This window comes from Astyanax mexicanus, chromosome 15, assembly GCF_023375975.1.
Source record: "Astyanax mexicanus isolate ESR-SI-001 chromosome 15, AstMex3_surface, whole genome shotgun sequence".
NCBI classification, from domain to species: domain Eukaryota; kingdom Metazoa; phylum Chordata; class Actinopteri; order Characiformes; family Acestrorhamphidae; genus Astyanax; species Astyanax mexicanus.
Window position 1 is genome coordinate 2,788,973 of NC_064422.1, and position 21,780 is coordinate 2,810,752.

At 39.6% G+C, this 21,780-nt stretch overlaps 1 protein-coding gene across 1 annotated transcript in view; it reads left to right on the forward strand.

Annotated features, from left to right (window-relative positions):
* Positions 1-21,780, forward strand: part of LOC103022107 (rho-related GTP-binding protein RhoN) — a 69,190-nt gene that overhangs the window by 36,055 nt on the left and 11,355 nt on the right. Inside the window, exons 3-4 of the mRNA XM_049464763.1 lie at positions 1,269-1,378; positions 8,870-9,004. Coding sequence (XP_049320720.1) covers positions 1,269-1,378; positions 8,870-9,004 — 245 coding nt within the window. The remainder of the gene's footprint in view (positions 1-1,268; positions 1,379-8,869; positions 9,005-21,780) is intronic.

Sequence of the window (21,780 nt, forward strand, 5' to 3'; positions counted from 1 at the left end):
CTGAGCATAGTGAGCACTAAGATAGGGCCCTAGGCTTTTAAAAGGATTGAGTGATGACAGTGAGCTCAGCCCTAGAGTTTCTAGACTTTTCCAGTTCAGCAAAAACTCTCAGTTTCACTAGAGTGAGTCTGGTAAATTGTGTTATTTTCTTAATGTACGATGCATTGGCCAATGATTTGAAGATAAAAAGTAAGTGTCATAGATTTAGTGTACTCACTAACGCATATCTGTATATCATATCAATGTACACCGTTTCAATACAGAAAGCCGAGTTTTTGCTTCACTTTACCTGTACGCTTTTTAATTGTTTAAAAGTACATTCCACATTGCAGACTTGTAACCGTTTGTTACATTCTGAGAATCTCAACCTTTTGCTGTGGATGATCTGAATAATGTTTCTTTTTGGCACCAGAGGGTGGTCTGCTAGATCACAGCAGTAAAACTAAAGATTGCAACTGGATTGTGCTTTAAATGGCCTGGTAACATGTCTTCTTTCTTTATTAAAAAAAAAGCATTGTTCAAAAAGAAGCAATCAGCTGCATGTCAGTTAACTAGTGGTGTCAATCAGATAAATCACTGCGTTACACATTTCAAAGTGGATAGAGTAATTTTGTAGTTTTGTTAATTATTAAGTAAGAATCTCTTAATCTACTGAGTTAAGGTTACAGTGAGAGTGTTCACGTTGAACAAACTTTAAGAGAGGAAATTAACTCTAACTACTTTTACAACTAAATTTTAACATAAATGTGTTAATAAGGCAGGTAGCAGACAAAACACGTGATGTGTGTGTGTGTTTTAGTGGAAGAGAGACATCGATGAATGGGCATAGGAGATTTAATCCATATTTCAGAATAAATAAATAAAACATAATCTACCTTCTAAACACAACAATAGCAATGCTGTATTTATATTGCTAAATATAACTGTCACCAGACTCTATGAAAGGGTTAATCCCAGGAGGAAGCTGGTAACGTGATTAATTTGTGTTTAACACTAAAAACACCAGTTAAATTGGCCTAATAGAGCTTTTAAAAAGGGATTTTAAATTTTATAATATAGCCAACTAAAGTCGTAATGACAGGTAATCATTTTTTAATTAACTATTATCAAGCTAATGGATTATTATCTCACTGCTCATTCCATTATCATCCCTGACTGCTCGCCTTTTCTTGTTACTCTTCAGACACATACTGTGGTATTAGCAGAACTGCATATGCATAAATATATATTTTTTATGTATAAGTAAATGTGTGTGTGTGTATTTTCAGGTTCCTCCTATTATGATAATGTTCGACCTTTGGCGTATCCGGACGCGGATGCCGTACTTATCTGCTTCGACGTCAGTCGGCCTGAGACGCTGGAAAGTGTACTGAAAAAGGTAAACAGATCACAGACTGATACTGTGTTATATACTGTACACACGTTATATAGCTGCACCCAGAAGAAACAGTCAACAGGAATAAAACTTGGTGGGTGGTTGGACATTGTGAGACATGCTAATTATCTAAGTCTCATCCTCTTCCAGTCATGTGACTTAAGCAGGGTAGGGCTTATCACTGTGCCTGACTGATATATAAGGTCATCTTGTTGGTGCTTTCCATTCTGACTCATTTTGTTAGTTGGTATCATCATCCTCTGTAAGCGAAGTGTAAAGCCTCAGAGAAGAGTTTCAAATAGTGCTGGGTGGTATACCGGTTCATACGGTATACCAGAGGGTGAATATATCGCCATATCTCTAGAGGCCCTGCAGAGCGCATTAGCTCGTTGGCTAATGCTAGCCAGTTAGCATAACAAACTAACACACTGCAGTGACAGGAATAGAATTATGCAATCGATCCACAGCTTTGGTTCTTCTTCTTTGAGATTTTGTTGCCTTTGTTCTATAATTGTAGCGCTTGACCTTTAAATGCTTTTAACACAGCCAATCTTCTCTGCTGTTTCAGAATTTGTTCTTTTGTTTTTACTACCTTTCTTTCTTCCAGATTTTTAATGAGTTGGCATATATATATATACCCTGTACTGGCCATCGCTTACTAAAGTCTTTTATTAATTTGTGCCATCTAACCATATGTTTTTTTTAATTATGACTCTGTATCAAGCCCCTTGGATAACATTAATTGAAATTTTGTCCCTGCCATATTCATATTAGCCTTCATGAAAATATTTCTCTTGATAAGTTTTTCTCTTTTACTCATTAAATGTTAATTAATGTAAAGGACCTAAACCTATGTGTGTGTAGGTGTTGTGTAAGTATGTGTGTGTGTGAGGGTACGAGCAAGTGTGAGGGGTATGTGGGTATAAGGTTGTGTTTGTGTTTGATAAAGCCCTATGTTCTGTATATCTGAGTACCGTATTTTTCGGACTATAAGGCGCACCGTATTATAAGACGCACTATCAAAGAACGCCTATTTTCTGCTATTTTTCCATACATAGGGCGCATCGCATTATAAGGCGAGTTAAGTGACACTAGAAAGGGTGCCAAAGTATCAAAGTGAACAGGGGTGGCGCCATGTTTCCCTTCCCCCACCGGGGGTGGTCGCTTGCCGGTGGAGCGTCTCAGTATACAAAATCTAGCTATTTCAAAGTCAAACGAGTGCTGGATATTAATCTACACAGATTCCTCTCCTGAAAACTGTTTATTTGGGTGAGTAACGTGCTTCAGTTTATTTACAGTAAGCTTAGATTTCCAGATGTCCACTAAGGCTTGCTGCACCAGCGTTAGCATAGCTATCCGCTAGCACGCTAGCTAGTCACCTAAACTAGTAAAGTTAACCCAAACTTAAACGACAGCGTTACACTGAGTAATCCTGCGTGTTCTGGTAAGACAGTGAGATATTAGCTAGCGATTCGTCCCCCGTAGCTTGTTTTAACACGGTAAACAAGCAGATTACAGGCTGATAAAACTCACCTCTGAGAGAGTTAGCGCTTAGCATCTAGCTAATGCTAGCCAGGCAAAGCAGCACAGACTTACAGGCCGATAACTCACCTCTGAACGGTGAACGCTTAGCGATTAGCATCTAACTCTAATAATACTGCTCCAGCAGTATTAAAAGTGCTAAATTTAGAAAATACTGATCTCTGAACAGTGAAAAAGCTAGCTAGCTAAGCGGTTAGCATCTAGCTAATGCTATTGCTGCTCCAGCCTCGGAGCGGCACGGCTCTGCACGGAGTGTGTGTTTACTGCTCCTTACACCTGACGGGTAAAATTTAGATAATACTGATCTCTGAACAGTGAATAAGCTAGCTAATGCTATTTGCTGCTCCAGCCTCGGAGCTGCACGGCTCTGGACTCTGTATAGCACTGAAACTCTGTATAACGCTGCACGGAGTGTGTGTTTACTGCTCCTTACAACCTGACGAGTAAAATTTAGATAATACTGATCTCAGTGAATAAGCTAGCTAGCTTAGCGGTTAGCATCTAGCTAATGCTATTGCTGCTCAGCCTCGGAGCTGCACGGCTCTGGACTCTGTATAGCACTGAAACTCTCTATAACGCTGCACGGAGTGTGTGTTTACTGCTCCTTACAACCTGACGAGTAAAATCCATACAAAAGGCGCACCGTATTATAAGACGCACTGTCAATTTTTGTGAAAATTAAAAGTTTTTAAGTGCGCCTTCATAGTTTCTGTTCCATTTATTCTACCTTTCTTTACCACTCTTCATTATATGCTTAACTTGATGACTACAATATGACTGATTCTCTGTTTCATTGCTGAGTTTAGCTGTTTTTTTTTTTTGGTTTTATTTTAATATAGATGTTTAAAATTTATTAGATACTTTCTTACCGTAAAACCAGAGATCTCATATGTCAGTAGAGTGACCGAATGTATTCAGAATCGCTCATACTCAGTTATCGGCGGCTGCCTATTATTTGATCTTGACATATGAAAGACACCCCACACACACATAAAAATGATGTCATTTTTTAATTTTAAGGCAACTCATGTATATATTTCTCTAATCCTAATTTTGTCCAACTAAGCGTTGTGTGTTCTTATTATACTTATCTTAGAACTAATTGTCTTATTCTATCTCCCTTGGAATTTTCTTTATTTTAAGCAATTTGTACTAAACATAAGCACAAAGATTTTTAGTTAAGCTTGTTCTTCCTTCACTGATTTGTGACTTACTTATTTACTTACTGCTTACTTATTTTGAGAATCTCCCTTCCCTTTGGCAGAGGGTTTGTTTTAGTGTTTGTTTTAAATTTGTCTAGATTTTCAATTGGAATTTTAAACTCAGTCGGCAGCAGCATCCTGCCCCCGATGGGAGGTGTTAAAGAGTCTGATGGCTCTCGGAATGAAGGATTTTCTGAGTCTGTCTGTTGTGCAGCTCTGTGACCGCAGTCTGCCGCTGAACACACTCCTCTGCTTCATAATGATGGTGTGAAGTGGGTGACTATCATTGTTCATGATAGAAAGCAGTTTATCCAAAGTCCTTCTCTCAGCTATTGTAACCAGAGAGTCCAACCACTGCCCCGGCCCTCCTGACCAGCCTCTCCAACCGTGATACCTCTCTCCTCTTCATGTTGCCTCCCCAGCACACCACAGCGTAGAAGAGAATGCTGGCCACGATTGATTGGTAGAACATCTGCAGAAGCTTCTTACAGATGTTAAAGGACCGCAGTCTCCTCAAGAAATAGAGCCGGCTCTGTCCCTTCCTGTACAGGGTGTCTGTATTTGTTAACCAGTCCAGTTTGTTGTCCAGCTGCAGACCAAGGTACTTGTAGGTCTTTACTGTCTCCACATCAACCCCCTCGATGGAGACTGGCTGCAAGGGTAGTCCAGACCTACGGAAGTCCACCACCATCTCCTTGGTCTTGGATATGTTCAACTGCAGTTGGTTCAGTCGGCACCAAGCAACAAAGTCATCCACCTGTCTCTTGTACTCCTCCTCCTGACCACCCTTCACACACCCAACGATGGCAGTGTCATCCGAGAATTTCTGCAGATGGCACATCTCAGAGTTGTAGACAGGGAGAGCAGGCTTGTGACAGAAATTGAGGAACAGACAGAGCGGAAAAGTGTAGCACGTAAACAGGTAACATTAGTAAAGTTAGGATAACACAGGGACTCCGAGGTGATGGAGGTAACGTTAGCTCTATCACATGAGAATGATGAGCAATGGCGATTGATTAGTATCAATATTAATCTGTATTTGCATACTTCCCAAAATCATTCCTCCTTATTCTGATAAATAGCGGTCAAGACTGGGAAATGTTGGATGAGCAGCAAGTGTACATTTTAGGCTGCATCATAGCATTTTAGATATTTAGGTTTAAGGTGTGTTGAAAGGCTGAATAGTAGTTTGAATTTGTAGCCCCTATGCTGTGGTTCAACATGTTTTAAAAAGCACTTAAACTACTGAAATAACAGATTTTAACTGATAAATGATAAGTAAAGCATTGCAATTTAAGCATGACTAAAGTAAGTGTAAAAAAAGTATAAAAGTAATATTAGCTAAATAAATGCCCGCCCTGAATAAGAATAAGATGATATCAAAAGTTTTAAAGCCATAGTTGCGTTGCATTGATTCATAAAGCAGCCCTGTTTGTAGCCTGATACAAATACATGTTATAGCTGTTTAAAGGAAGAAGCACCTTTAACCTGAAGAATCAGAATTGAGCTGTTATATCAGAGAAATTCAGAAAATACATATTAGAGATGATTTCAATAAAAAGGGATAAAACATCAATTGATCTGCACAGAGCAGACAAAAATGGTGGAGTTAATAATAGACACTAAACTAGTGCTGGGCAGTATGACCAAAAATGCATATCACAGTATTGTTTTACAGTATATCACAATATTTTTATTATTATTTATTTATATATTTTTGCATGACTGGGCTTTTATATAGGCTGTGACTTACTCTACTGTTTGAAGTACATATAATATAAAACACTAAGGCTTTGAATTAAGGCTCTGATAAGTATTGGGTTTACTTTTTGCCCCACAAAAGAAAAACAGCTAAAGAATGTAAACACAGACCTTAAAATGAGATACACCAGAAACTTTAACACGGTTTCCTTTACAAAACTAAATATTTTAATAAATAAGTTAAGCCATTAGAACCATTACAGTATTTAGCCACAATTCCCTACTTTCACCCAGCTGGGAACAATGATTTAGAGTGACAGTATTTGAACACCCAGCATGTTTCTACGGTATACCACCCAGCACTACATTAAACTTCTTATATTTAATATGTTGATGATACATTATACTTCTATACATGAATTGCAAGTCGTTTGTGCACTGCTAATTATGAGGGGCCGGTCTAAACCAAAAATGCCAGGGCCGATTTTTTGTCCCAGTCCAGCCCTGGGTACATAGCAGCAACTTGGTTAATAAAAATAAAAATCCCACAAGGTGAGATCGTGCATGGATCCCCAGTCTGAGGGAGATCGACAGTCATTTTAAGCTTCTTCTATTTTCTATTTTTGCTCCAACAGTTTTCACCTTTTTTTACCAAGCTGCTTGGCATTTGCCCCGTAGCTCTTTCCAGCCTTGTGGAGGTCTACAATTTTGTCTCTGGTGTCTTTGGGCAGCTCTTTGGTCTTAACCATGTTAGTAGTTGGAGTCTTACTGATTGTGTGGGGTGGACAGGTGTCTTTATGCAGCTAACAACCTCAAACAGGTGCTTCTAATTTAGAATAATAAGTGGAGTGGAGGTGGACTTTTTAGAGGTGGACTAACAGCTCTCTGAGGGACAGAATTTTTGCTGATTGGCAGGTGTTCATATACTTATTTGCAGCAGTAACACACAAATAAATTATTTAAAAATAATACATTGTGAGTTCCGGATTTTTTTTATTATGTCTCTCACAGTGGACATGCACCTATGATGAACATTTCAGACCTCTCTATGATTTCCCAAGTTGGAGAACAAAGTCACAGGGTGTTCAAATATTTATTTTCCTGACTGTATGTTAAAAAATCCAGAGGTGCCTGGGGTTGGAATTAAACTCACAACCTTGTGGTCCAAAGGTGAGCAAGCACTTTAGAAAGATGCTACTCATGCAATTTATTGTTGAGAAACCCAGCACCTTTCTTGCAAGTATTTACAAGCTTTGAATTATTAACATTATTTTTGAATAATTAAAAAAAAAGTAAAGGTTTTGTATCATGATAACCTTGTGTAAGTAATTGGTTAGTTTGGCCACAATTCCATAATCTACAATAAAGTTATAGAACCAGTTGCAGTTAACCAGTTAACACAAACCACTCTGAACTGATAGATTTATGTACTGCAGCCAATACATTCAATAAAACCGAACTTATTATTTTCGTACTTAGACATTCCAAATTTCGTTTTAAGACCTGATCTGCAAACATTTTATTCAAACCCAGGGACTAGTTTAAATGTTGTATTTTTTTTTATAAACTGGAGTCATATTTAAAAAAAATCCTCCTTAATAAATTGGAGAAGTAGTTGTTGAGAAACAGATTTTTTGTTTTTATAGCGCTACCTATTGCTTATATGTGAACTAAGCTCCACCCCATATAGCAGCAATGTTGTTTATAAATATAAACATATTTTTCATGAATCTTGAATTTTGATAACTATACTATAGGGATATATAATAAAGTATCCACAAACAGTAAAAAAATGTGTTTTGTAGTTTTTGCTAAATATGGCAGTGGTGGATGTGGGCAGAGCTTCCAGTTAGTATTTGATGCACAGAACTTGCCAGAATAAGATTCAAAAATAATTTTACTGTCACAGTTGCTTAGATATTTACCCAAATGCAAAACATTACTCTATTGGGCCACAATCAGGCCACCTGAGGTATTTTCGTTTGACTGAATATTGTGTAAATTACTTTACTTATATACCAAATGTGGAGTTTAGATGACTGAAGTTACTGCTCTACAGCCTTTTCTAGGGAAGAAAAAGAAAGAATATTAATAAGAAAATTCTTAGCAATTTCAGTAGGGATCCAGAACCTACAGTGCTTGGACTCCTGATAATAATACTACTAATAATAATAAGAAGATTACAAACAACAAGAAGGTTGGCTTTTTCAAGCCAGCTTAATAATAATAGAAATACAATAAACCACACACCACACTTAAGTTGATGGCATTCCAATGAAACTTTTTTATTGTTGTTCACTATTTTCAAAACATTTTCCAAAAACAGTTAGTTAAAGACTTTGTAGTTAATCAATGCTGATTTGACAATCTTTACTTGTGTTTTAAAGCACATTTAACCAAATGTATATATTTTTTATTAACTTTAGCAGTACCAGTTGTTTTGCACAGCCAAACACCATGAAAATGTCCACAGAAAGATGCTGTACTGTGCTGTGTGACTGATTTAATGACACAAAAACAGAAAGAAGTGATCAACTCTGCTGAAGTGCTACTGCTGTAACCACCGTTGATGTGCAGGATAGCCATCTTGGATTCTGAGCTCAGTAGTGTTTCTCTCGACTGAAAGAGAATATTGTAATTGTAGGTAATGCTTGGGCTAACCTTTAAGATCCATCTATATTTTGAGGGGCAATACTTTTCACTTTTTAGTTTTTTATTTGTAAAAGAAAATTTAAATATCCAATAAATTTCTTTCTACTTAACGATTGTGTCCCACTTGTTGTTGATTCTTCATAAAAAAATCCAATTTCATAGCTTTATGTTTGAAGCCTAAAATGTGGCAAAAGGTTGAAAAGTAGTAATTTTACATATGTGTAGGCTGTAAACTCTTCCTCCACCTCTAATTCCAACAAGCAAAATAACATGCATTAATGTAAATCAAATGTAGCATTCTGTAATAGATGGTATTCCTAATAAAGTGGACATTGGTGTTTTTCCATGCAGAATTTTCTTCTTTGTGGTGTGTGTGTGTATGTGTGTGTGTGTGCAGTGGCAGGGAGAGACACAGGAGTATTGCCCGAATGCAAAGGTGGTGTTAGTTGGCTGTAAACTGGACATGAGATCTGACCTGAACACATTGAGGGAACTGTCCAAACTACGGCTAATTCCAGTCACACATGAACAGGTAACACACACACACCAAAACGTGTCTTGCGTTTGTCTATCAGAGAGAAGGAGCTGCATTACAGAAGAGTTTCCTTACATTTCAAGTGGCAATCAAATCAAATCTAATGTACTTAGCGCTTTTTACATCAAAAATTTGATTGCAGGACAGGGAACCAGACAAAACATAGAACATACAATACAGAACCCCCAGAAAAAACAGAGGGAAGGAAAAACACACTTAGAGCTGGAGAAGAAAAAAACATTTTGGTAAGAGACAAGACGCACATGTCCCCTGTACTATAACATGTATTATCAATGTTAATCTATAAGGGGGGACCCATCTTCCTTTGGTCAGACATCTTAAACATTAATGTTTCAAAGTCATTATTTATCCATATGGGTCTAATTTATTCAGGTGAATAATAGCCACAGAAGCATTGGAAGCATTCAAAATGTCTGAGTTGGAGTTCATGTAAACTTCAATGTAATCTGTAGTGCAGAGTGAGCAACTAGTCAGAGACCGTTGGCATAAACTGGGAGGTGAGCAGCTGATCTGTGGTGGGTGACTTTCAGAGACCCTTATCAGTCTGGCTGGACATGTGACAGGACGACCTGAGGGTTGAACCTCCATCAATGTCAGGCCAGACAGGTGGGAAGTCAATAAGAAGAAAGATAAAATTAGTTTTGACAAGAGTTCTGGAGAACAGACAATATGCAACATTATCAGAGTGTGGTTAATGACTCTGGTAGATCTAAATATGATTTAAAGGGAGAGAGCCAGAGGATAGCATAGACAAGGAGACAGACATGCATGCAATGAACTGTAGTGGACAACACCAGCATCTCAGTTTACCACAAGGAAAACCTATTTACACACTCTGTTGTACTGTTCTCCTGGTTTTATGCCATGATACCAAATAGAATACTAATTAGGACATAACTACAGACAGTGATGCACCATTGTGCTGTTATTGGGCTGTTACGCTGCTGTTAATAGAACCTAGTTCTGTTTAAACTTTTTTAACACAGCTTCCCGTGCCTGCTTGCGCTGAGTTTCAAGCTTAAAAAAGAAAGAATAAAATAGGCTGATTAAACAGACGTAAAAAAAAATTAAACATCGGCTGAATAAAATAGGCTGAAATGTCTGAATGTTTAGTCTATAATTAATTTGTTCATTTTATTATTAAAACTTGTATTATTTTTTTTTGCTGTACACAAACTGTACACCACATATTCTTGACAGCTTAAAACCATTCTTAGGCTGTGGGCTTCTATGATTTGTTTGGGATTTCTTGCTTGTGGGTGTGGCGGCTCTCCTGCTGCCCTATAGCACTTGTTAGACCCTTTGGTGGGAAGTTAGAAAGACGCGGGGAGGCAGGCTGTCTCTTTCTCTCCTCTGGTCTTTATTACTCTGCACATACAAACAAACAAATAATCCCAGCCGATTATTTAGTGACTGCAACTGCATGTATATCTCCTGCGCTGCTTGCAAGCTCCTCTGGAGCCCTTTACATACACAAACAGTATGAAAAAGAACTGAATACACATATAGCTGCACAAAAAATTAAGAAAATAAAATAAGAAAATAAAATAAAATAAGCAGCTTAATCTGTTACATGTGATCGTATAGTTTTTTTTTTTTATAGAGAGAGAGAAAGTTTTTTTTTTCTCTTTATATATATATATATATATATATATATAACAGAACAGAACATTTACACTAATTAAATGAACAGAATCACAACATACCTGCACATACAAACAAACAAATAATCCCAGCCGATTATTTAGTGACTGCAACTGCATGTATATCTATAAAATACGAAACAAAGGAAAACACAGCACATGAGCATACATTTTCAGGCACATGTAGTGCTTTGGCGCCAAAACGGCTGTAACTCAGAACTGAAAACCCAACTGGGGCAGAAATAAGTAAATATAAGGCAAAATATGCTTCAATACTCAATACAAATGTATAGAAGTGTTACCAGAACTGACATAAAACCTAATTTTGCCGGTAATTTGTCTTAAAAATATTTATATCTGCTTAAAACAGCACTTTTTACGGAGCTTCTCAGCTCTGCTTACCTCCTGCGCTGCTTGCAAGCTCCTCTGGAGCTACGGGGGGCGCAGGGGGATAATTAATAAAAAAAAAAACATGCAGTTGCCTTGCTGGTGCAGGGATTTGTCGTTCAAAATAAAAGCACAGAAAAATAACCACCTTTTTACTGTTAAAACACATTAACCAGCCTCCAACAGGAGTAAAAAAAAATATAACAAGAATCCCTTTTGTTTACTAAAGGTTAATATAATAATAATTTTGTGAGAATTCATATAATTTTATGCAGTTCTTTTTAACTCTGTTACACCCTCCCCCACTGAATTCTGACAAAATTGTCCACACACCAGGAATTGCAATACATAAAAAAACACAGTTTGGGTTTCAATATATAAAAATATATATATATAAACTGACTTTAAAGTATCCATCAAGGATGAAGTGGAAAGAGAATGACGTCAAGTTCTCCAACCAGCTACCAGTTGTAGGATGCCTTAAACATCCCACACTAACCCATAAATTTTAAACAATAAATGCCTATGTACTGTGTATGTTTCTCAGTGTGACAGAGTGCAGATAATTACAGTAGATACAAAAAAAAACAAAAAAAACAAAAAAAAAAGTACAGCAACAGGGAAACAAAAGAGACAGAAAAAAAAACATAACTTTGTTTTGAAACTCATTTTAGCCTTTTATAGTCTCAACCACATATTTTTATAAACTGTTTGAACATTCTACCAAAGATTATTAATGACTTTCTGTCTTGACATTGTGTAAAGAAGTTTGTTTACAGGCCTAATGACACGTCCCAACCGAGTTCTTAACTGATTAATTGTGTCAGAATGCTGTATCTGATCATTAGAAATTGACACATTTGTGTGCTGTGAGTCTCTACTGCTGACAGACTGAGCTGATGCTACAGGAGGACACTCTGGTCCAGATAAGCTTGTACAGTCCTGAGTTGTCTCACAGTCATATCTAGGACTGAAAGGGACAGAATCAGAATTGTCAATCTCACTATTAGGTGGTGCTTGGTTTGTCAGACCAGTTAATGGACTAACTGTGCTACTGTCACAAGCATTTGTGGGCTGTCCATTGATGGGAAGCTGTGTGATCCACTCTCTTGTTCTTGCTTCTGGGTCAGACTGGGCAGGGACAGGTGAGGCATTGATATCTGCTCTGTCTTGAACAGTAGATACATCCATCGTTTGCACGGATCTGTCAGAGTCTGTGTGTTCATCTTGAACATGATCAACTTCAGTTCTATCACTGCTTACAGATGAGCAATTTTCTAGCTCAGCATGTGAGTGATCATGTGGCATCACTGTGCAATCATCGGAGATGGACGGGTGTTCAGAGGAAACAAAAGATGCAGGACTTGAGGCTGCAGGCACATCCTGAACAGGTAAGAAGTTTACCAACATGAGAAGATTTCGATGCACTATTCTTTCAAGACCAGTAAGTGTGTTTCGTATTTTATATGTGTGTGTTCCAGCATTCTTGTCAGTGACAGTGTAAACTGTTGATTCCCAGCGATCAGCCACTTTTCTCTTGCCTCTTTCTCTTCTGTTGGCTACAAGCACACGGTCACCAACTTCAATTGTGGCACCCTTAACTCGTCTGTTGTACAGTCTGGCTTGTCTGTTTTGTTCTTTGTTTGCATGTTCCTGTGCAATCAGCATAGCTTTCTTCAAATCCTCAGCAAGTCCTGCTACATATCTGTCATAGCTGCTTATGTCTGGATCATTCAAGACATTCTTGAATAGAATGTCTACCGGAAGACGTGGAATTCTGCCATACATGAGAAAAAATGGAGCATAACCTGTCGTTTCATTAATTGTACAATTGTACATGAATGTCAGCGTCTGTAAGTGTCTAGGCCAATTCAGTTTTGCCTCAGGTGTCAGGGCTCTGATCATGTTGCCAAGTGTTCTATTAAAGCGTTCTACGGAGCCGTTTCCCATCGGATGATAGGGAGTAGTGTGTGATTTTCTGATGCCAGACAATTTTAAGAGCTCAACAATCAACTCGCTCTCGAAGCTTGGCCCTTGATCACTGTGGATCCTCTCTGGGAATCCATAGATGCAAAAATACCTATCCCAGAGGACTTTTGCCACCTGCTTGGCAGACTGGTCTTTGCAGACAAAAGCTTGGGACAGTCTGGTGAAATGGTCAGTTATAACTAAAACATCTACAGACTTATTGTGCAAGTCCTCAGCTGACCAAAAGTCAATACACACAAGTTCCAATGGCCTAGAGGTGACAATACTTTCCAGGGGTGCTCTTCCATCAGGCTCTAGCACTTTGCTCACAATACAGCGTTGACAGTGGCGGACGTGGTCACGAACATCTCTGTCCATGTGCAGCCAAAAAAATCTCTGCCTGGCAATACTGAGGGTTCTAGACTGGCCCTGGTGACCAGCACTTTCATGAACTCCTTTCAAAACTTTGTCTTTTAGAGACTCAGGAACCACATACTGATGTCGTCTCACCTTTGACATCTGATCACGAGAGATCCTATACAGGATACCATTGTGTAAAACGAGCTTTTCCCAGTGTTTCAGAATTCTCAAAACTGGGACTGTCTCCTTTGACCGCTCTCTCCTTGAAGGTCTGCGGTTTCTTTCTACGTAGAACAACACACGAGAAAGGGTTCTGTCTTGGCACTGGGCATCACGCAGTTCTCTTGCTGAGAAAACAGGCAAGTTGTCCATTCCATCAGGGACAAGTTGGGGCAGGTGGTGTACCATATCTACTCCACGAGTTCTCGCTCCCAATTCCCATTCATTGTGAGAGTCAAAAATGGCGGAAACTTCCTGTGCTGAAACTGACTGAGACAGATTGAATACTGACTGGGCCTGGTGTACAGAAGTGATCTTTTGATTATTACGCGAACATGCTTGACTTGTACTTTCATTCGAAGACCTGAATGTTTCTTCAACCAAGGAGTCTGACATTCCTCTGACCTCACTGAGCAGCGTTTCAAATGGTTCGTGTAACAATCTGTAGCTCACACGTGACTTGATGAAGGGGACACGACTTAGGGCATCTGCTACAACATTCTGTGGACCTGGCACATATTTGATATCGAAAGTGTAGCAAGCCAACTTAGACACCCAGCGCTGTTCACAACAATCGAGTTTTGGCTTTGTCATTATATGGGTGAGCGGATTATTATCTGTCCAAACTGTGAATTCGTGCCCCTTTAACCAATGGCTAAATTTGTCACACACTGACCATTTGAGAGCAAGAAACTCCAGTCTGTGAGCTGGGTAGTTCCTCTGAGAGCGGGTTAGTGTCTTACTTGCAAACGCTATCGGCCTAGCTCTTGTCTCCCCTTCCTGAACCTGTGATAAGACAGCACCAAGTCCATCCAAAGAAGCATCAGTAGAGAGTAGAAAAGGGCGACTAAAATCTGGATGAGCTAACACAACAGAGTTGACAAGGGCTGCTTTAAGTTCATCAACAGAACGGTCATGATCAGAAGTCCAGTCACATGAGCTCAGTTTTCGGCTGGTTACAGCACTCTTGTATACTTTACGGCCTTTCACCTTCCTCTTTTGGCCAGTCAACAATGAAAAGAGGGGTTTAGCGAGAGATGAGTAATTTGGGATGAAATGCTGATAGTAATTTAGCATTCCTAGGAACGAACGAATGCGCTTCTCAGAAGGAGTTACACCATCAGCTTCCATTAAATCTGCCTTGGACATATTTGAGACACTATCTACTTTGCTTGGGTCAGTAGACACACCCCGTTTGTCTATAATGTGCCCAAGGAATTTTACAGACTTTCTTAAAAAGTGGCACTTCTTGGGAGCCAATTTTAGATTATGCCCACGGAGCCTGTTGAACACCATTTCCAAGCGTTCTAGTGCTGTTCTTTCATCAGGAGCGAAAATCAGCAAATCATCGAGGTAACATAACAGACTTAGGAAATTTTGGTCACCAAAAATAGCAGTCATCATGCGCATGAAGCTTCCTGGGCTGTTTGAAAGGCCTTGAGGAAGGCGGCAGTACTGATATAGGCCCATTGGGGTGGTAAAGGCTGAGTATTTTCTGTCATCTTCGTGTAATGGCATATTATAAAAGCCAGAAGTCAAGTCCATTGTACTGAATAAAGAATTTCCGCCAAGTGCAGCCAGACAGTCGGCCTGGTGAGGCAATGGGTGTGCGTCCTTAAGAGTTCTCTTATTCAGCCAACGAAAATCTGTACACAACCGCAATTCCCCGTTTTTCTTCCATACGAGTACCAGAGGTGATGCATACTCGCTGGTGGATTTCTCTATGATTTCTTTCTCCTCCATTTCATTTAAAACCTGTCTCAGTTTTTGGTACTGGCTTGGTGGAACTCTCCGGTAAGGTAGTCTGAATGGTTTTTGATCAGTGAGATGGATCCTATGGACAAATCCTTCTGCTTTTCCACAGTCCAGATGATGGCGTGAAAATATGTCTTCATACTGGACAATTAGGTCAGATAGCTCAGTTCTACACTCCTCTGATACATCACATAGACTTAGGTCCACTTTGTCAAGACCAAGAGATGCTAGCTTCTCTTCAGAGGATACTCTACCCTTCGCTTGATTAGGTGCTGCATGGCTGGGTGGAATGCTCTGAGGGCAGCTTGTCAGTTCAAAATCTTCTACTGCGACACAGGGGAAGACATCTGCAAGCTTTGCGTTGCGTCTCAGTAAAACAGGTTTGTCAGAAATGTTCATGATCCTCAAAGGAACCCATCTGTCACCCCACAAAGGAGTTATAACTCTGGCTACCATAATGCCTCTTGGAACTGAATGAGATGACGTGCATTCAGTCATGACTGCACTGCCTGGTGAAACTGAAGTGGTCTTCGGCAACTTTCCCCATACAAGATATTCTTGACCAGGTTCAAGGTAGGTGGCAGAATTACACTTCACCGTACCTATTTTGTCTGGTACGTTTTTACCACTCCAGCGGTTTAAACCGGCCAACATGGACAAGAACTGCTCTGTTTCAGGGTCTGGGCAACGTGGCTTGGAAACGGCTCTCCAATAACTGTCACATTTCTTGGATTCTCTTAAAATGTGTTTTATCACATTGGTTCCCAGAATTAACTCATCGTGCTGCCCTTCTACTACTAAAGTAGGCACAATCATTTTGCAACCATACACTTCCATTTCAACACTAAAGGCTGATTTTGGACTCACACGTCGACCTCCAACGCCTACTAATGTGACATCACATGAAAACCTGTCAAGCTCAGTTACAGCACCTGCGTCAAGTAGAGTGCGCTCAGCGAATTCATTCATCGTGCATGCCATTGAGCCACTATCCAACATCGCACCCAGTGTCACTTTGTTGCTAATTTTCACAGGTGTATAGAATAAACTGTCACTCTGGCCAACAATTTGTGTGTTCTGAAACACAATGTCTACATTTCCATCTGTACAAACAGAGTCAGTAGTTTGTAGAAAATCTTCAACATCTATTTTGTCTGAATGGGAGTTTACATTATGACCTGTACTTTCCCCCACTGAATACAGGTCGCCTAGTTTCCCTGAGGTAGTCTTGAACTTGTTGTAGGTCTATCTGGGCATTGCTGTTTGGAATGACCAGGGGCTAGACAGCTAAAGCAGAGACGATCAGACTTGCAATGGGACAGTGTGGTGTGACTCCCATCTTTACAGACCTTGCATGGGGTAGAGTTTAAGCCAGGACGAAATCTTTGCTGCTGAGCTCGAGAGGCACTATTGCGTTGTTCCACTTTCAACAGAACTTGCTCCAACATATTCATCATGCGTCCAAGTACCATTCCATCTGACTGATGCGCACTTTTTGAAGGAGAAGGTGACTGGATGTGCTGATCATGAGCCTGAAAGCAAGCTGGAACTGGACAGGTATTAGCAGCGTATGGCATGGCAGGAACATAAGAAGGACATGGAGACATAGGCTTAATATCCATGCCAGCCGGAGGAGTGACATATGCTGTTTGATGTGACTCAGCATCAATAACTGAAACAGGGTGACTCTTAAAGTAGCTGTGGCTGTTAGGTTTAACCAAAGCCCTCAATTCTCTCTGATATTCATCAATTCTTGCTTGAATATCCCTTGATGTCCAGTCACCAATTGGTTTACATTTAAAAACACATGAAAGTTCTGGATCAGAGCAGTGTTTGACAAACATGCGAGCTACTTCTCCACTAATATTTTCCATTTTCCGTCCTTGCCGTCGTAGTCCTTCATCTGCTGTGTCTGCAGCTTTATTAAGCCTGATCCAGTAATCAACAGGGCTTTCCTGAGGCTTGGGCAACGTGGTATAGAAGTCTTCAAGAGGGAGACATGAGGAGGACTCACTAAAGTAGCGTATGACAATGTCATAGATGAGCTCTGGATTCTGTGTCACGTCTAGTGATTCGTTGCTCCTTAGAGCGATCTTCACTACATCTCTGGCTTTGCCCATTAGTCTGCTTAAGATCTCTTCCGCTTGATCAGTCAATGCACAGTTTTGTTTTTTTAGACATGTCTTAGTCATGTCGACCCACTCTTGTACTGAGAATTTGTCAGAACTGTCACCTCTGAACACTTTAGGCTCGTGTTCAGTTTTAACATGTACAGTTACTTGTGGTGTGTCTTGTCTGCTTGAGCATGATACTGTATTATCCATTGTTTTTTTCTTGTCAGCATCTTTGTCAAAAAGCCCTGCTGTCATTAGCCTAGTTGCTATTGAGTCACCTATTTGTATGCCTAACTGACCTACAATATCGGCTAAGTGCTCAAGACTAGCACTGTCACACACAGGAGTTGAAGTGTGTGGACTGTCTCTCAAGTACTGCCCCATAGGAGACCAACTTGGGCTATGGCTAAATCCTCTGCCTCTGCCCAAATTAGGTCTTGAATACTCATTTGTTTCACTTTTACTCATTTTCTGAGCCATTTTTTTTTCTACGCTGAACAAATTATGTAGTGACAAAACAAATCAAATTATTAACATAATACAATAACAATCAGCTTCTCATTAAATAAAAAAAAAAAATTAACTGGCACTAAATTATTTCTGACCACCGTTAATGATGCTTGGCAGCTCCCTCGGCGATCTGCGTTGAGCTGATCCTGATGATCCAAATGAAAAGGTCACGGCACCAATGTGGCGGCTCTCCTGCTGCCCTATAGCACTTGTTAGACCCTTTGGTGGGAAGTTAGAAAGACGCGGGGAGGCAGGCTGTCTCTTTCTCTCCTCTGGTCTTTATTACTCTGCACATACAAACAAACAAATAATCCCAGCCGATTATTTAGTGACTGCAACTGCATGTATATCTCCTGCGCTGCTTGCAAGCTCCTCTGGAGCCCTTTACATACACAAACAGTATGAAAAAGAACTGAATACACATATAGCTGCACAAAAAATTAAGAAAATAAAATAAGAAAATAAAATAAAATAAGCAGCTTAATCTGTTACATGTGATCGTATAGTTTTTTTTTTTATAGAGAGAGAGAAAGTTTTTTTTTTCTCTTTATATATATATATATATATATATATATAACAGAACAGAACATTTACACTAATTAAATGAACAGAATCACAACATACCTGCACATACAAACAAACAAATAATCCCAGCCGATTATTTAGTGACTGCAACTGCATGTATATCTATAAAATACGAAACAAAGGAAAACACAGCACATGAGCATACATTTTCAGGCACATGTAGTGCTTTGGCGCCAAAACGGCTGTAACTCAGAACTGAAAACCCAACTGGGGCAGAAATAAGTAAATATAAGGCAAAATATGCTTCAATACTCAATACAAATGTATAGAAGTGTTACCAGAACTGACATAAAACCTAATTTTGCCGGTAATTTGTCTTAAAAATATTTATATCTGCTTAAAACAGCACTTTTTACGGAGCTTCTCAGCTCTGCTTACCTCCTGCGCTGCTTGCAAGCTCCTCTGGAGCTACGGGGGGCGCAGGGGGATAATTAATAAAAAAAAAAAACATGCAGTTGCCTTGCTGGTGCAGGGATTTGTCGTTCAAAATAAAAGCACAGAAAAATAACCACCTTTTTACTGTTAAAACACATTAACCAGCCTCCAACAGGAGTAAAAAAAAATATAACAAGAATCCCTTTTGTTTACTAAAGGTTAATATAATAATAATTTTGTGAGAATTCATATAATTTTATGCAGTTCTTTTTAACTCTGTTACATGGGCTCCTCCTGGAGTCTGATAATATTACATGATTTTACACAGTTCTGCTGCATAACACTATGCAGAGTTACATAGTGCAATTAGCAGCATGCCAAGCCTTAAGACACTATAGACATATTCTTCCTATCAGAGATGAGTGTTAAGCTGTTATATATCTGTTATTTTAAAATAAACATGCTTTATAAAGTTGCTATGATAATGTAATGCTATTATTAAATGCATTGTTATTATTATTATTATTATTATTATTAATGCATTGTTAAATAATGCAATGCAAAATAATGCTTATTTACATACAATACACTGCTCAAAAAATAACGGGAACATTCTAACACATTCTAGATCTGAATGAATGACATATTCTCATTAAATACTTTGTTCTGTACAAAGTTGAATGTGCTGATAATAAAATCACACAAAAATCATCAATGGAAATGAAATTTATTAACCAATGGAGGCCTGGATTTGGAGTCAAAACCACATTACAGGCTGATCCCACTTTGATGTAATGTCCTTAAAACAAGTTAAAATGAGGTTTAGTAGTGTGTGTGTGTGTGTGTGTGTGGCCTTCACATGCCTGTATGACCTCCATACAACACCTGGGCATGCTCCTGATGAGGTGGCGAAGTTCTCCTGCGGAATCTCCTCCCAGACCAGACCTAATGGTAGACAGGGTACCTCTAGCGAGCACATGGAGGTCTGTGCGGCCCTCCAAAGAAATATCTCCCCACACCATTACTGACCCACTGCCAAACCGGTCATGCTGGAGGATGTTGCAGCAGCAGAATGTTCTCCACAGCATCTCCAGTCACGTATGTCACGTGTGCTCAATGTGAACCTGCTCTCATTTGTGAAAAGCACAGGGGCAAATTTGCCAATCCTGGTGTTCTCTGGCAAATGCCAATCACCCTGCACAGTGTTGGGCTGTGAGCACAAGCCCCATCTGTGGACATTGGGCCCAAATTTGATTTGATTTGATTTGATTATACCATCCTCATGGAGTCGGTTTCCAACCATTTGTGCACACACATGCACATTAGTGGCCTCTGCTGGAGGTCATTTTGCAGGGCTCCTCCTGTTCCTCCTTGCACAATGGAGAAGGTAGCTGTCTTGCTGCTGGGTTGTTGCTCTCCTAAGGGCCCCTCCATGCTCCTGGTGTACTGGTCTGTCTCCTGGTAGTGCCTCAAGCCTCTGGACACTGTGCTGACAGACACAGCAAACCTTCTTGCCACAGCTCGCATTGATGTGCCATCCTAGAAGAGCTGCACTACCTGAGCACACGTGTAAAAGCACCACCAACATTCAGAAGTGTCCAAAACATCAGCCAGAAAGCATAGGTACTGAGAAGTGCTCTGTGGTCCCCACCTGCAGAACCACTCCTTTATTGAGTGTGATGTGCTAATTGCCAATAAGTTCTACCTGTTTTTGCTCCATTTGCACAACAGCAGGTGAAATTGATTGTCAATCAGTGTTGCTTCTTAAGTGGACAGTTTAATTTCACAAAAGTTTGATTTACTTGGAGTTAAGTGTTCCCTTTATTTTTTTGAGAAGTGTATAACAGCATATGGGTGGTGCTGTTAGGGTAAATTAGTGTTAGTGATTAGTCTGCATGAGTGCATCTGTACTGTCACACACATGAAGTAAGAACACAAACACTCTTTGAAACATTCATGATCCCCTTTTTTAAAACATGCCTTTTAGTTTCCACCTAAAACCATCTGCTTTGTGCAGATGAATGCTCTTTAACACACACACACACACACACACACACACACACTTCCTCACCTCAGGTAGACAGCATCACAGTGTGTAGAAATGCTGACATTAATCTGTATCCCTGGAGACCGAACTTTTATTTTTAGCATCCGCTGCCTCCTCATACTTCACTGACACGCTGTCACCAAGGATGACAATGAGAAAGGAAACCGCTTCAGGTATCAAAGGCCTGTAAAGACATGGGAGCTAAGAGAGAGTTATGGTGATGAGCTGGGGATAATTTTAATTGTTTGTTTGCAGTGTCCTCGAGCACTGATACCACCAGTGTGTGAATTTTAATGCCTCATTGCCACGCTATCCCACTTAGCTCTTCATTTGCACAAATCCTTCAGCTCCTCTCATCCCAAATGAAGGACAAAACTGGCTTTGGGTACCAATCAGCTGTGAGAGAGAGAGAGAGAGAGAGAGATGCTAAGTTACCCATGCTTACACACCCAGATCTAGCAGGTCTGTTAGAACTCGCAGAACTTAATAAACAGAAGCATAGAGGTTAAACTGGGCTAGAATTATCTGGAACTAACCACTATGTCACTTAAAAATCTAGGAAAGAGGGGTAATAGGCATAGTTAGATCAGTTAGATCAGTAATAATTCAGTGTTAGATAAGTTTTAGACAGTGTTAGATCTCTAATAGTTCAGTGTTAGATCTATGTTATATCTGTGTTAGGTCAGTGTTAGATTGGTGTTCAATCAGTGTTAGTTTAGTGTTAGATCAGTGTTAGATCAGTCCTAAGGGTCAGTGTTAATTTAGTGCAGTGGCGGATGCTGGTCTTGC